We start from the raw sequence: 16,083 nt of genomic DNA, 5'->3' as shown, positions 1-16,083 counted from the left end.
CTTCACACATAAGCAGTACAATCATAGCTACCTGTAAAACATTGTTTCCCCAGATAATACTTAAGTATAAGTGGGTTTAAAAAACGCGACTTTGCTTTTATTGCTATCTTTTAACGCAGCTGTGTTTTTTTTATTAAATCAGCGGGGAAAACGGTCAAACGTAATGACGCTTAAATACAACAATATTATTATTATTAAATAGACAATATTATTTTAAGACAATATGAAAATAACGCACAACAAAAACAAACCCCTCAATTTGATTTAAAAATATATATAAATTGTATGTATTTGTATGAGGTTAAAGGAGTTTCTCCACCTAAGATGCTGCTGACACGTCCCTGCAACGTCACATGATGCGTTCACAGAACCCCAGATGTCAGTGTTTGCGTCTGTTTCTCCCGGACACCGGTTTACTGGCAGACTTTCAAAACAAGCAGGGGGAGGCAGCACAGGTAAGACCGGGATGTACGTTATTTTTTTTAAAAGGAAGCTTCTTCATTTGACATGTTAGGGTTTAAGTATATCAGGAGAATATATAGAGCAGAATTTAGACAAAAGGTGTCGTTTGACAAAAGCCGCGATAACAAGCTAGCCAACACCTCCGCCGGAAGATAGGACATGTTGACGCTGCCGTTTTATCTCTTAAAACATGAGACCACCAAATACTACCTGGACCTTGAAATATAAAATTGAAATAATATATATATTTCCTCCCTCCGTGTTCTTTGAGCAACAGAAACCACGTGAAGCTAATATGTTAGCAAATAAACAATATGTAGCATCCATGGCTTACCTCGCACGGAGATGCCGATTATACAATATTTTACGTGAAATTGTTTTATATAACAACGGTTCGTTCTCATAAAGGTTCACAGTAACAGTGTTTTTGTGTAGCTTTACTTTGAAAAGTCAAGCGGATTTAAGTTGCTGCTCATTAACTCCACTTGCCTCTGCTGACGGAAGATACAGCGTTTAAAGTTAAATATTATATTTTATCATTTTTATTTTTTATTATATTTGTAATGTATTAAGTAATTTATTACGAAAACAGTTTTTTCGTCAGCTACAAAATTATTACTTATCTCTGTATAAACGAATCATCATATCACAGTCACCAATGCGATTTCTCTGAGTGATGATGATGATGATCCGTTTATAACCTTGTTGTGACTGTTCTATGTTAAACCTGACTCTTTTCTTTACTGAAAATAATACCCTAAACAAACATACAATGTCAATAAACATCTTACCTTTGAACAGGAACATCATCTTTGTTGTTCAAAGATTCAATCAACTGTCTTTCAAATATTCTTCTGTATTCATGTAAAAAGTTGTGTGTTTTAGTTAAATCTGTGACCAAGAACGAATGAACACCACATCAACTTGTTTTTACTGCAGAAAAGAAAAATTCTTAGAAGATGTTGGAGGTTAAAGTAGCTTATTGATTTCAGATTAGATTTCGATCAGGACTGTTTTTGAACACAGGCTGTATTGTTTACTATAAAACACAAAGGAAATTGTCAATCGATGTTGGTATTGTTTATAAAAAATAATAACAATAGAAAGAGATATTTTTTACGCATGTTTATACTAAAGTTGCGCCTCAATAAAATAACAAATCTAATTCGTTTTAGACTTTGTATTGAATTATTTGTGACTATTATATTGAATTAGCTTTTTTAAATTGGGAGGTTGATCACAGTGAACGCAAAATAACTATTTAGTGAGAAGATTGCTGACATTTTGTTTTGTACTTCCGTCTAAATAAATACATATATTTTTCAATTTAAATTTAAGCTGCAATCACTTTTAATACGCAGTAATGTTTGGCCCTTAAACCACGTCATAAAAACTTTATTTCAACCATATATCTGAAGTATTGTTAGATCCATATAGAAGACCTGACAATATATTCTCAATAAAATAGGAATATACTACTAAGTAGAATACAGAATAAAGTAAATTTCTATTTCTATTTTCTATTATATTTGGTGATTCTTAAAAAAAAAGTTAAATCAATGCTTATTTAATCGCAGGAAAACTGCCCTTGCACAGTAAACATGCAACATATTTAACAAAATCTTACTGAATTAAAAATGAGGGATCTATGTTTGTACTTCAAAAGAGAAGAAATATATTATTCAAGCATATATTTGCAGTTTAATTGTGAATTAAAAAAATCGATAAAGTGTTGTTGAATATTCATACGGTATCCACGATGTTTAAGTGTATTAACATTGTTTACACACCTAGTATTTTGTTAGGGAGAGTATTGCAGTATTACAGTGATAGTCATACAATTGTGTTTGTGTGATTGTTCAGTGTCATGGCCGCCCACGTAGTCTCAGGGAAGGTAAATGGCAGCCACTCGTCCAACGACCCGGAGCCGGTGAAGGAGACCATGCAGCTCAAGAAGGAGATCTCGCTGCTCAACGGAGTCAGTCTGATCGTGGGAAACATGATCGGATCCGGGATCTTTGTCTCTCCGAAGGGGGTGCTAATCTACAGCGCCTCCTATGGGCTCTCACTTGTAATCTGGATCATCGGCGGCGTCTTCTCTGTGTTCGGGGCCCTCTGTTACGCTGAGCTCGGCACCACCATCACTAAATCCGGGGCGTCGTACGCCTACATCCTGGAGTCCTTCGGCGGCTTCATCGCTTTTATCCGCCTGTGGACTTCCTTGCTGATCATAGAGCCCACTGGCCAGGCCGTCATCGGCATCACGTTCGCCAACTACCTGGTGCAGCCGCTCTTCCCGACTTGTGAACCGCCGTATGTCGCGGGGAGGTTGATCGCGGCGGCGTGTATCTGTAAGTCAAGTCACCCTGAAACCCAAACCAGCCACTATCACATGTGTGACCCCTTCCTCGCCTCTCTCCAGGTCTGCTGACGTTCATTAATTCGGCCTACGTGAAGTGGGGCACCAGAGTGCAGGACATCTTCACCTACGCTAAAGTGGCCGCTCTCATCGTCATCATCGTCACTGGCATCGTCAAACTGGGTCAAGGCAAGTGCTTGTAACACGGCAGTAAACCGACTACATAATTAAAGCCTGATGGAACAGTCACTGCTAAGTTTTTAAACTTTACTGCCACACTCACGGGTGGTAAACAGGTTAACGCTGCATCAAGGGGACCAGAAGGCCCCAAAACAAATGTGTTTGTGGTATCCCTTGTGTTGTCTCTGGGTCAAGCTCAACGACCTCCAACACTGCATATGTTTGTTATGGAAGCCAGGGAGGTCGTGCACCCCCGCCCAGTGACAAAACAAGGGATACCAACAAAAAAAAAAAATGTTTCCGGGACTTCAAGTCACCTTGACCCTGAGGTAACACAAGGGTTATAGGGCGAAACACCTCTGACCCCGAGATGCCTCCTGAGGATGATGAAGGGGCCTCTAGAGAGACAACTTCACAAGTTATCTTCGGGTTGCCACATCCTCAGTTGAGCGTCTTTGATGTTTACTTCATCAAATCATTTTTTTATTTTTTGTATTTGGATTTTTTCTTGTCTTTTATCCTGTGTTTCATCATTTCTAATGTAGGCTCTTTTATAAAAAATATTTCATCATCATTTTTGTGAAAAATAGTAGAGAGGGAGGAGACTATGTCTCCATCAGAATATTAAATGGTTAAATTTAATGCGGCAACTTTTTTTTGCATTGGATTATTATTCTAAATAATTGAATTTATTAAAGTCTATATTGAAAGAATGGATTTTTTTTTAGATAATTGAATAATTAAATTCAATAGTTTGTAATGTAAAGGTTAGATTTGTTTTTATTGAATAATTAAATGGAATTATTTTTATATTGAAAATATCGAATTATTTTTTAATGAATAATTTAATAAAATAATTTGTAAATAATAAGTTTGAATTTGTTATTTATTGAATACTTTAATTAAATAATCTGTATTTTGGTATATTGAGTTTGTTTTTTCCTTTCTTTAACAATTCAATTTAAAAATCGATATATGAATTGTTTTTTTACACATAGAGTTCGATAATCATTAAAAAATAGCAAAAAATATTAATTAAATTCAATAATTTTTTATCCTTAGCCTTTTATATTCAGTATTGTCTGGTGGCACTTTTATACCAATATTATGTATTGAAAGGCTGACATGGAAAAAAAACTGTTTCTATACTATGGATATTACGAAATGATTATAGGAATAAGAATATAAAACTCTATGCATAGAAAAAAACCCGTCATTTAGAAAATATTCGATTTTTAAAATGCAATTATTAACAATAAATCATATGGAAATGATTGAATAATTTATTTAAAAAAGGATTACATAAAATTAAAAAAATATATCAAATTTTCATTTGAAAATGTTAAATTCATCCATTAAATATTCTGATGTCCCTGATAAACTTCCATACGTGGGCCTGAAGTTGAATAGTCCTGGTATAAGTAAGTAAGTAAGTAAGTAAGTCATATTTATTTATATAGTGCTTTTCGAGACCAGGGTCACAAAGCGCTTAAACAATCAAAACAATACTCAAAAAAAAGTACATACTTTAAAGATCAAGATAATACTGAGAACAACACAGGAGTTCGAGAAATTCAAGGAAAAGCCTGAACAAATAGAAACGTCTTAAGATGTTTCTTGAAGGAGTCAGTAGACTCCATCAAGCGCAAAGAGAAAGAGAGAGATAAAGGCGCTTATCTCGAAGCATGATGTCTTAAACCCTGGTGTTGTCTCGGGGTCAAAGTGACCCGGAGGCCCGAGGTTGTAACCTAGAGATGGGTAAAGCAAGGTTAGACGTGGATGAAACCAGCGTCATCGGTCTGTGTTTCAGGCTCCACCTCCAACTTCGAGGCTGCCTTCCAAGGATCCTCCACGGATGCGGGCGACATCGCTCTGGCGCTCTACTCCGCGCTCTTCTCCTACTCCGGCTGGGACACTCTCAACTTCGTCACCGAGGAGATTCAAAACCCAGAGCGGTAATGAAACGACGCACTCGTGCGAGCTCCCCCAGGATCTCACGACCTCCTGTCCCCGTCTCAGCAACCTTCCTCTGGCCATCGCCATATCCATGCCCATCGTCACCATCATCTACATCCTGACCAACGTGGCCTACTACGCTGTCCTGGACATGAGCGCCATACTGGCCAGTGACGCCGTGGCTGTGGTGGGTGTTCAGTCCGAGCGGGGTTTTCTTTTTCTTCTTCGTCGGCGCGTGGTTTTGATTTTCTTGTTGGTTCAGACGTTTGCAGATCACACTCTCGGTGTCATGAGCTGGATCATCCCGATTGCTGTGGCTCTCTCCTGCTACGGAGGTCTGAACGCGTCCATCATCGCTGCTTCCAGGTACAAGAGTCTCCTCTGAACCACCAGGTTCAAGTCGGTCCATGAGTGTGTGACCAATTATTATAGTCTGTTTGGCCCCTGTGTGATGAATGTAAAATATTTCTTAATGGATAACCTGTCACTAAGTCAGGTCCACATTATTATTATTGTTTTCAGTTCAGTACTTTTATTCCCTTTACATTGTTGCGTTACAGTAAGACGACAATTTATAAAGATAAAAAAAGTGCAAGATGATGCATTAATTCAATTAAAACTTTTTTCTTTTTTTTTTACACATATACTTTTATATTCTAATTCCATTTTTTCCAAGTTCAATAGTTTTTAATTTATAGGGTTTTAAATTTAATATGAAAATGTTAATATAAAAGTACCACTACAAAAAGAGTACCGAGCTACTGCTACTGCAATACTTTCAGCCAATCAATATTTTAATGTTGAAGATAAAACTTAAAATATATTGTATTCAGGACGTTTATTTTTGAATTATTGGAATCATAATATCAAACGTGATGTAAGAAAAAAAGGTTTCATTAAAAAAAAAACAAAAAAAAACATTTTGTTAAAAAAAGTTTCAACATTTGGAATTTTAAATTCAACAATTCAATATTATGTTGGCTTTAACATCCTTATACTGTAAAATGATGGCAATGACAGTTTTTTACACTTGTATCTGTAATATTATTATATTATTATAACATTAATATTTTGTCTGCACACATTGTATAATGTAGAAACATCCTAATGACCTTTCAGTTTATTTTACTTGTAAAATTTACTGTACTCACTTTTTACTTGGTCTCTGTATTGGTAAGAATCAAGTGCTACGATATGTATTACGATACAGAGGCAAGAGAAATCATTTATTATGATACTGTAGTAACAATGATACTGTATATTGTGTAGTATTGTTGTAGTTTGGTGTTGCAGTATTTACAGACCACATGACTCTTGACGAAATTGTAACTACTTTCATTTGTTTTAAAACCAAAATATGTCCAAACATTAACTTTAAAAGCTGCTGTAGTCGACTGTATCCTCTCATCCTCAGTCACGTGTATTGATATTTTCTCACACCCCTGTCTTTTCCTCGATGTGTCTTTGAATTGATACCCAGCTCTTTGTCCGCACAGGTTGTTCTACGTAGGCTCTCGAGAGGGTCACCTGCCAGACGCTCTGTCTATGATCCACATCAAGAGGTTAACGCCCATCCCTGCGCTGCTCTTCAACGTAAGCTTCAGCGTCGCCCTGTCCAGATAAAACCGCCGTCGTCTCACCGGCTCTGCTTCTCTGCAGTGCGTCATGTCGCTGGTCTACCTGATGGTGAGCGATGTGTTCCAGCTCATCAACTACTACAGCTTCAGCTACTGGTTCTTCATGGGCTTGTCCATCGCCGGGCAGATCTACCTCCGGTGGAAGGAGCCCGACCGCCCCAGACCTCTGAAGGTAACGAGGTTCCATTTCCTGTCGTTCAGCTTAACCCCCGGCGTCGCCCCCGCAGCTCTCCCTGGTGTACCCCATAGTGTTCTGCATGTGCTCCGTCTTCCTGGTGGTGGTCCCTCTCTACACCGACACCATCAGCTCGCTGATCGGCATCGGCATCGGCCTGTCCGGAGTGCCCGTCTACTTCTTCTGCGTCTACCTGCCGCAGTCCAAGCGGCCGCCGGTCATCACCAAACTGTTGCGTAAGTCGAGCGCACACAGGAAATCCTTTTTTTTTGGCCACCATAAATTGGATTTTACGAATTATTATCAATGTTTTGTTTTTTAAAAATCTCTAAATATGAGCCTATTATTATAGAAATTATCAAAACCCTGGACCAAAAAGCTGGAATAGTATGGAAGTAGATTTATTTCTTTATTATCCAATCAAAATCAAAAATGTTTTCAAGAAAAAAGAAAAACACTTTTACTTCAATCACAAAATAGAGTAATTGTAACTCTTTTGGGATTAAATTCCTAAACATCATATGGCACAGTCAGAAAAGATTACTTTAATCTAAGAAAAAAAGTATTGAAACACTTTTTTATTGAAATTTCTTTTGATTAAAGCAACTTTTTTATTGAAGAAACTTATTTTTGATTACAATTTTTTTTTTTTGACCATTGTGTTATCTGACCTTTACCCTCATATAACACCTGGGTTAAACAACCCTTTTTCATAGAAAATTTTTATAAATTTTTTTTTAATTAAAACATTGGTAACAATAAAAAAATAATTGTGGTGAGAAAAAGAAATAATACAAATTAAGTAGTGATGCTAGGAACAAAACCAACATTTTTTAATTTTTTATCAAAGCCACCCTTTTTATTAAAATATCTTTTGGGGTAGAAGCAACTTTAATTTATATATATATAAAAAAATATATTTTTAATTTAAGATATTTATTTTTGATTGAAACCACTTTTAAAAAATGAAAATGTATCATTTTTGATTTTAATTTACATTTATTTTTGAGTGAAGCCACTTTTGACTGAAAATATAGTTTTTTAAAGCAACTTGTTAAAATGTATTTCTTTTTTTCCGTAGAAGCAACTTTTTCCGGTGAAAATATATTCTTTGATTTTAAAAATGTAATTTTTACAAGCAACATCTGACTGAAAATATATTATTACGATCTTTTTATTTTATTGAACAATAAAGAAACCAATCTACCTCCGTAGCACAGCCCCATCTGGCGGACAGCAGTGGTAGCATTTAACAGGTTGACTAAACGTTGTTGTCGATGACGTCACTGAAATTGTTTTTTTCCCCCTGCAGATTCCTTCACCCACTTGACCCAGTTCACGTGCTACTGTGTTCTCACAGAGCCGGACAAGAGCGAGTAGCGAGGAAGGAAGAAAAAAAAAAACGGGACTTTTGTACACTTGCACACGACGGATGTTACCAACATGGCCGCTGTGCCGCCAGACATGTGATGCCAGCGACCCTTGACCTTTTAAAAAATGTTTGACTGAATGTCACAATGATCCGTATTCACTTCGTGAAGACACGTGAATGTTTTTAGTTCCTGAGCATCTCCACGATTTTGAAGTGTATTTTTTAAACATCCAGCACGACGTTTGCACATCCATCGTCTGGACACTTGATGCCGTGTCAACAGTTTGTCTTGATCTTGTCGAAAACATACCGTGGTTTAATGGTCGTCTGGAGATGCCACTACATTATGAACTCCAGCCTCGTACTCTTCGTTCATCGGCCAAAAGTGCTACTCGTGTTAAAGGTCGTGAGCGGCCGAGATGTCAAAACCTACAGCAGTTGTGGAAATGTTCCCAAATCAAAAGTGCTGGATAGTGAACCTGCCGAGCTGACTTCATTTAACTACCTCTCTGGAGAGTATTTAATACAGTTTGTTATATATTGTTTTTTGTTTTTTTTGGTTTGTCCGAACAGATTGTAAAGCTGAATAAACATCTATTAAGACACAAGACTCCTGAGTGGGAGGGGCCTGTGGATGGAGGGGAGGGACTCTTGAGACCAAACTTTCTGTTAAAACTAGTATGTAACGATTTGGAAAATAAAATATTTCCCTTACAATACAGTATGTGACTTATAAAAGTCATAGTAGTACACATCTGGAATAAACCAAAGAAAATATCGACTTTTTTTTTTTAAAGATGCTTAACAGGAAGTATTGATGTTTTTTTTAAATAAAAATCTCTTAAATTAAATGATTGCTTGTATCAGCAGACATTATGATCTCCTGAATGAAAGGAACAATGATCCTGCAAGATCCTGGTGATGACTGAGGACGAGAGGATACAGTCGACTTCAGCAGCTTTAAGAGCTGGTGTTCAGACATATTTTGGTTTTAAAATTAAATGAAAGAAGTTACGAAAAGACATGTAACCTGTTAAAGGCTAGAGTCAAGTTCAGGCAATACAACAAATGTATTGTGATACGCATCACATCACCAGATTCTTTCAATACACATCCCTAATAGACATTCAAGTTGTTTTTTTTATATCATGCAAATAAAAAAAACAAACTAAAAAGCGTTTTGCATTAAGCGTACCGCTTCTTTTCCGTTTTTAAAACTGCATTCTCTGAGCTCGTTGGACCGTAAAAGGAAAATCAACGTAAATGTCAGAAACTTATTCGCACAAATAAAAACTAACACTCACGTGTGTTTTTACATTTATTGAAAGCCTTTTTATACACATCTTCATATTTACAAAATCTTTCCAGGCATCCAACAGAATCTGTACGTCCCAAAAAAAAGAGCACAGTTCTGAAGCAAACTCTCCGTCCCACAACACAACACACTTATGCAAACAGAAATCTAGCGCGCACACACACATACACACACACGCGGTTGTAAGTACACACACACACACACACACACACTACCATGCACAGAAATGCAAGCGTTCTAAAAACCTGAACCGCCCGCCGTGCGAGACGTCTCACTAACGGAAGTGTCACGAAGCATACGAGGCGCACACACCGACGTTTCTAACACACGTCCACACACAAGTTCACACACAAGTTCACTTCACCATACACTTAGAAAAACAAACCATGAGACCAACTCTGTCGCCGGTGAGGCGAAGAGCCACAAAAAGGGACCATTTACACCGATTCTTCTTGCACGTTGGCACATCAACACTTCAGAGGTCTGAGTGCTACACTGTCGCTACGATTTCTGGAAGAATTGAGAGTGATGGGAATCTGATGCCAATTCTTCGTGAACACAGAGTGTGGGGGGGGGGGGGGGGGGGCGTCAACTCAAACAGGAAATAAATGAAAATACGTTCGCCCGGCGATCAGTCAGAATCACACGCGTCGTCACGTTCGCCATCTTTCCCGTGGCACTCCAGCTCCTGCAGCACCTCCGTCTGGTAGCGCTCCCAGCTCCTGCGGGTGTACGAGTGCTCCTCCTCCCAGTAACCTGCACACACACATGACTAACCATTAACCACTTCATTCACCAAGTCAACGTTCTCGTGTTCCAAGTACAACAATTCAATAAGTACATGCATAAATCGTCGGCATTATTTTTACCGACCTTCAAATAAAAACTTTGATTCACCTGCTATATAACCAGCGTTATAACCATGCAGATCCAGTGTAGTGATGCAGAACCACATTTACGACCATCAAATGCATTTTTGCCTACAGCTCCAAAAAGAGACGATTACTCTGAACATAATCCCAACCCTTAGTCGACATGAGGGCGAGTAGAAAATGAGTGACGTTACAATTTTAGGCCCCGGGGTGGTTTCTCTGCAACAAGATGGTCCATATAGAGTTTGTGTTTCTTCTTTTTCTTACTTTTCTTTTGTGTAGACCTATAATGCCAATATGACTTTGGACAACATTATGCATTTCTCAGACCGTAATAATCAACACAAGAGAACATTTTAAACACGCAGTATTCATTTGTAATACTGTCCAACATGGGTTGGGAAAGTTCACTTTATATGTGTTAACTAGTTTAAAGTTCAGCTCACAATTTTAAAATAAACTAGTTCAGTTCATAATTTGACATGATCATAGGTTCAGTTCTCCAAGAATGAACCATGTCAAAGTTCTTTTTTAAATGATTGCCAAAGCCCATATACAACTAAAATCAGCAATTATTATACGTTTTAAGATTAAAAATGTGCGTCATTTTCCTCATCATATAAGAAACTATTTAACATTTGTCAGTATTGGACAGACAACACAGGTATTGTGTGGTGTTGTGGGTATAGAATATGATGAATTGAATAAAGAATATTAACTAAGAATGAATAAAATACAATGAACTAAGTGACTAGCACATTAAGTGGGTATGCCCTTTGTGCACCACTGGTGGCTCAAACTGGTTGCCACGATTTATTAACACCCGTTTACAGTGCATTTTCCTTTTCTGTAGTAATCTGGCAACCTACTGGACGAAGATTAACGGAGAAAGTGAGACGTTCATGGACACCAGAATCAATCAGGCAAAATACACCATGTTAAGTTGACGTCCATCCAAAATATGAAGTAGTTCATGAACTCATTCAGGCACAGCACGACTAATGTGTCAAAGCTACTGTGCTTCAACATAATATTATGGTGCGCCTACAAACACCCAATGTTGCTTTGAAAGAACGCATCTATTAAAACAGACTCATACATTGATGGTGCGCTTTTAATCCCAAAAAAAAAAAAGGACATGAGCCAAGAGAGTCCAGCAGAGCAGAGATGAACCTGCACCAGGAGCCACGATCCAACATCAGGGCATCAACAGTGTGATCAAGCATTCTCACCGCCATAGCGCTCCTCCCTGTCCCCGTCAGAGTCGCTCTCCTCGTCGGGGTACTCGTTCCTCCAGTTGTCTTCCTCGTTCTCATCATCCTCATCTTCGTACACTTCCTCTTCGTGAACTACCAGATCAGGAACCTGCGATCACATCAACACGTGGTCACGAGAACGAAGAGTAGTTTTAACGAAGCCGTCAAAGATGAAAAACTGAGAAATAGGCAACGTCAATCGACACCAACTCATCTTAGCCATGACTCCATTCACTCACTCTGGTGGACAGTATTCATTCATCCGTCCGTCATCCATCCACACACACCAGTTCTCCCTCGTCAGCGTACGCCCTGACGGACAGTATGTCCTGGATCCAGCCCGGCGTCACCGTCTCCTGGTAGTACAGGTCGTAGACGTAGTCGTCCTCAAGGTTCCGTTGCTCTTCGGTCGCGCCGTCCCTAGAGATGTTGAGGCGCTCGCGCAGCAGCTTGGTGTTGTTGCACAGGATGACATCTGGATCTGAGGTTAGAGTCTGTGGAAGGACAGGAAAGAAATTCAGAGTTTACTAAAGTTTAGCTTCACCTGAAAGAAAACCGAGCAACTTTTAAACGCTCCTTGATAAAATGAGTAGCCAATGTCATTTTTAATTACATTAGACAATAAAATAATCCATTGTTCTCTATCCACTGAGTGAGAAAATTACACAACAAATCAAATATTTTATTTATTGCAGTAAGTAAGTAAGTAATTTTTATTTATATAGCGCTTTTCCAGACCAGGGTCACAAAGCGCTTAAACAATCAAAACCATACTCAATAAAGTATATACTTTAAAGGTCAAGATAAAACTGAAAACACAACAGGAGTTCCAGAAAATCAAGGAAAAGCCTGAACAAATAAAACGTCTTAAGATGTTTCTTAAAGGAGTCAGTAGATCCATCTCGCCTAAAGAGAGAGGAAGATCGTTCCAAAGCTTAGGAGCAACAGCCTGAAAAGTTTTCTCTCCTCTGGTCCTGAGCCGTGTGCGTGGAACCATAAGTAGATTCTGATCCACAGACCTCAGAGCCCGAGCTGGGGTGTAAGGCTGGATCAGATCACTGATGTAAGGAGGAGTCTGACCATGAATAGATCTGAAAGTAAGAACCAGAATTTTAAAGTTGATCCTGAAAGAAACTGGAAGCCAGTGAAGAGTTTTAAGGATCGGAGAAATGTGAGTTCTCCTACTTGAGCGAGTTAGAATTCTTGCTGCAGAGTTCTGAATCAACTGCAGGCGAGACATGAGCTGAATTACATGACTCAAGTAAACACAGCAAAGTTTATCAATTTTCAAATCGTACTAAGTCGCAGATCTGATGGTATGGTTTGAAAACTCATCTGAGCAGACGTCGGACTGGATCTAATAAAACACTGCTTTAGAATAAGGATCTGCTAATATCACCAGTGAGAGTTTAGATCAACATTGTCATTTTTAGGCAACAACAAAGTTCAACGGACTCTCTCTGTGCTGTTTTCCGGTGCCTACAGCTTATGGCAAAATAAATGCAACACTTTAAGCCTTAATATGATTTGAAATTAAATTCCACAATAAACCAAAAATTTACAATTAGAAAACATCACATGAATTATTTATGCAAGCATTATTTTGACAAATGAAATTTCTTGAACAAAATACACTCCATCTATCTATCTGTGCCCAGTACGTGTTGTCTGGGACGATTTTTAGCCATGAAAATAAAAAATCGTGTTTTTTTTTACAACCGATTCTGATTTAAATGAAACTTTCCTATGTTGCCAAAAAGCACATGTCTTTGATTCATCACAATGGTTCATCAAAAACAATGAACAATACAAATGTGTACAGAATTGTATTGTTTGGGATTATTTTTTTCAATTATCATACTTTTTGTTGAGTCCTTTTATTTTGAAGACGCTGGTTGGCGAAGCATATTTAACGGAAATGTATGCTGGTTAAAAGAGTGACCGAGTTTGTTGTTGTTGAGAGAAAATGTTAAGGTAAGGTAAGGTAAGGTAAAACTTTATTGATCCCTCAGGAGGTCTCCTTTGGGAAATTGGTTGACAGAGTTCTTAAAATAAAGTGCCCAGCTGAAAGGTGCTTCACTATATTTTTATTTTATGTTTCAATGTGTGTTTTAACTGAGCTTAACGTGGTTGTGTAATGAACTGCAAGGGAAAGATTTACAGTAAAATGGCCTATAGCTGTATTTGACATCTTGAAATTGTGTTTAATTCCTTCTTTCTCGCTTTAGCTCTCACTCTGTGCTTGTGAGGTTGGTTCATATTCTTTCTATTATTATTTGAATCAGAATCATTGTCCCTCAGTCATTATAAGGTTCTGAAAACCTGAATAGAACGCTACACCCCCCATCTTCAAAAACACAAACTCACCTTGGCAGCCGTTTTGTTTTGATCCACGTCCTCCTGGATAAGATCCACAACCTGAATTTCGCCCAGACCCAACCACTTCTCCTGACGCTCCTCAGTCTCCTCTACAGTTTCTGGATCCGCCGTGTGAGCTTCCTGTGCCTCGGTGGGAGTGGGCAGACCCGTCCTGTGACTGGACAGGATCCTGTAACGCTCCTCTTTACGAGTGCTCCACTTTGCGCTTCGTAGGTATCCAGAGAGCCGCTGAGAACTGTTGGTGGAGGGCCGCAAGGCGTGAGCCACGCGAGGCCGGGTGAGGGCCTGACGGACTTGTGTCTGGACAGGAGCATCCTGAAGAGGAGAGGAGGTTGGTTGTCGGAGCAGTAAAAAACATCAAAATGTACAGGGTTCCTACAGCTTCAGCAAATTAAATTTAAGACTAGGGCCCATAGCGGTCTGTGTATCATGTTAGCCTTTAAGCTTCTGCTACAAACAAGCTTAAAATATATACCCTTTTAAAATATAGAACTATTTTTTACAGAACGCTTCCTCTTGTCGAGGCTTTCATACGAGATGGTCATTACAGACTAGCAGCCCACAGGTATTTGGATGTTTTTAAGTTTGTCTTTTTGGATGAAGACGACGACAACTTACTAACAAATTAGCTCCATTCACTACGTTAAAAATTGACATCTTTGCCTAAAACTCTAAAAAGGAACACATTACTCTGGAAATAATCCTTAATCGAGTAGAAAATTAATTAAATTTCAATTCTGGGAAAACTATAACTTTATCAAAGGACCACATGATCAGAGATTAAAACATTAAAATGATCCATTTGAATTCCTCACAAAAAAAGGTATCTAACAACAAACTGTTGCTCTATAATAATAATTTAAGAAAATCATATAAATTATCTTTTTATAAACTTTGAATCAATGTAATACTTTACTTGGAATACATTTTCAAGATTTAGTTTTGTGACATTTGTTAACAATGATTAAAAGATTTGCAACATTTTTACCCTGAGGTAAGAGATTCAATAATAAGTACGTTTTATTAGATAACGCTTATTGACTCTAAGGGAGTAAATGTTACTCTTAAGAGTGTCTTTAATGCTGCACTTGACAAAAACGTCTGAATCCTCCAAGTAACATATTAATTTGGTTGAAACCAAGAAACAAATGCTGAATATGTTCATGTTAACTTGGACATAATTGGCATCAAGTATTAATATAAATAACTCGAGATATAAATCATGGTGGGATGAAGTTTATAGAATTGTATCTCCTTAGTTTTAATCAAAATGTCAATTTTCGTCAACAGACATTAAGCATCTTTAAATGCAAGGATGAGCGTCATGCTAACAACAGTTAGCATTAGCTAAACAGACGCATCTTCTTTATTCCCACTACACCGGTAACAAAAGCGACTTTTACCAACATGAGGTCAAAACACATATTAAAACACGTTTGTTGGTGGCGTTCGTCGAGCAGGCTCGTCCCACAGTGGAGCGTGAGACTGCCGTGTATCTCCGGCGGGCCTCTCACCTGCGTCTCCACGGTGGTCACGAGTTTGAACACCGTGTTCTCCACCTCCGCGTCGGGGGGCTCCGGTACCGTGTCCCCCGGACTCTGGGACGACTCGGGTCGGATACGTTTACATGCCAACAAGAGCGCGTCCGCGGGGTCGGTGCCCCGTTTTCTCTTCACGCGCAGGATGGTGGTGTTTGGGTCCATGTTGCCTCGTCTGGCTGTGTCTGGTTCGTCTGAGCGACGGCGTTACTTCCGGTAACTAAATACGTCACTAAGGAGCATGCGCACACGGCGGCGTCGGAAGCGCGCAATAATATTCGCAACGATGAAGAAAAAAAGCTTTTAAAGTGTTTACTGAAATAAGTTCTCTTAAATAAGACAATATTTACTATTCAATATCAAAGTCAATTTGTTTTTCACCCTGCTGCAGCGCTTTGTGACGTCACTGTAGTTGAGAGGCGATGTATCTTCGCGTCACAATAATGTAGGCGTCAAAACATAAATGTTCTAAGAGTCCAGTACAAAGAAACCATGAAAATATATTTAATGTTGTATACAAACACGTTTTGAAAAGTCCTCGGCTAGTCGGTTGTCACCATTTTATTTTTGGTGAGCTAAATC

At 38.5% G+C, this 16,083-nt stretch overlaps 2 protein-coding genes across 3 annotated transcripts; one reads left to right on the top strand and one right to left on the bottom strand.

The window, feature by feature from the left end:
• The first annotated feature begins 408 nt into the window (after positions 1-408).
• Positions 409-8,692, top strand: slc7a6 (solute carrier family 7 member 6). 2 transcript variants are annotated; one of them, XM_087784806.1, is made up of 10 exons: positions 409-455; positions 2,326-2,813; positions 2,885-3,010; positions 4,812-4,956; positions 5,021-5,144; positions 5,220-5,323; positions 6,454-6,550; positions 6,617-6,766; positions 6,822-7,005; positions 8,082-8,692. In XM_087784806.1, the coding sequence occupies exons 2-10, from the start codon at positions 2,330-2,332 to the stop codon at positions 8,147-8,149; spliced, it is 1,482 nt and encodes a 493-aa protein (XP_087640932.1). In that variant the 5' UTR covers positions 409-455; positions 2,326-2,329; the 3' UTR covers positions 8,150-8,692. The 2 variants fall into 2 exon arrangements, with proteins under 2 accessions (XP_087640932.1, XP_087640931.1); XM_087784805.1 differs by having other exon boundaries at positions 5,021-5,323.
• Positions 8,693-9,450: 758 nt separating this feature from the next.
• On the bottom strand, positions 9,451-15,746 carry slc7a6os (solute carrier family 7 member 6 opposite strand). The gene is made up of 5 exons (XM_087784807.1): positions 15,478-15,746; positions 13,952-14,278; positions 11,872-12,078; positions 11,561-11,693; positions 9,451-10,212 (listed from the first exon to the last, which is right to left on the bottom strand). Exons 1-5 carry the CDS (start codon positions 15,664-15,666, stop codon positions 10,088-10,090), a joined length of 981 nt encoding a protein of 326 aa, XP_087640933.1. The 5' UTR covers positions 15,667-15,746; the 3' UTR covers positions 9,451-10,087.
• Positions 15,747-16,083: the final 337 nt, after the last annotated feature.

This window comes from Callionymus lyra, chromosome 2, assembly GCF_982586985.1.
Source record: "Callionymus lyra chromosome 2, fCalLyr1.hap1.1, whole genome shotgun sequence".
Taxonomy (NCBI): domain Eukaryota; kingdom Metazoa; phylum Chordata; class Actinopteri; order Syngnathiformes; family Callionymidae; genus Callionymus; species Callionymus lyra.
The sequence above is the reverse complement of the archived record's forward strand: the minus strand, read 5'-3'. Positions and strand labels throughout refer to the sequence as shown.

What these genes read in the sequence shown, in the direction of transcription:
- slc7a6 (XM_087784805.1), top strand. Translation starts at nt 2,330, where the DNA reads ATGGCCGCCCACGTAGTCTCAGGGAAGGTAAATGGCAGCCACTCGTCC. An exon ending in TCCCTGCGCTGCTCTTCAAC is followed by an intron (nt 6,551 to 6,616) that starts GTAAGCTTCAGC and finishes GCTTCTCTGCAG; the next exon opens with TGCGTCATGTCGCTGGTCTA. An exon ending in GGTCATCACCAAACTGTTGC is followed by an intron (nt 7,006 to 8,081) that starts GTAAGTCGAGCG and finishes TTCCCCCTGCAG; the next exon opens with ATTCCTTCACCCACTTGACC.
- slc7a6os (XM_087784807.1), bottom strand. Translation starts at nt 15,666, where the DNA reads ATGGACCCAAACACCACCATCCTGCGCGTGAAGAGAAAACGGGGCACC. An exon ending in TGACCACCGTGGAGACGCAG is followed by an intron (nt 14,279 to 15,477) that starts GTGAGAGGCCCG and finishes TCTCCTCTTCAG; the next exon opens with GATGCTCCTGTCCAGACACA. An exon ending in ACGCTGACGAGGGAGAACTG is followed by an intron (nt 11,694 to 11,871) that starts GTGTGTGTGGAT and finishes ATGTGATCGCAG; the next exon opens with GTTCCTGATCTGGTAGTTCA.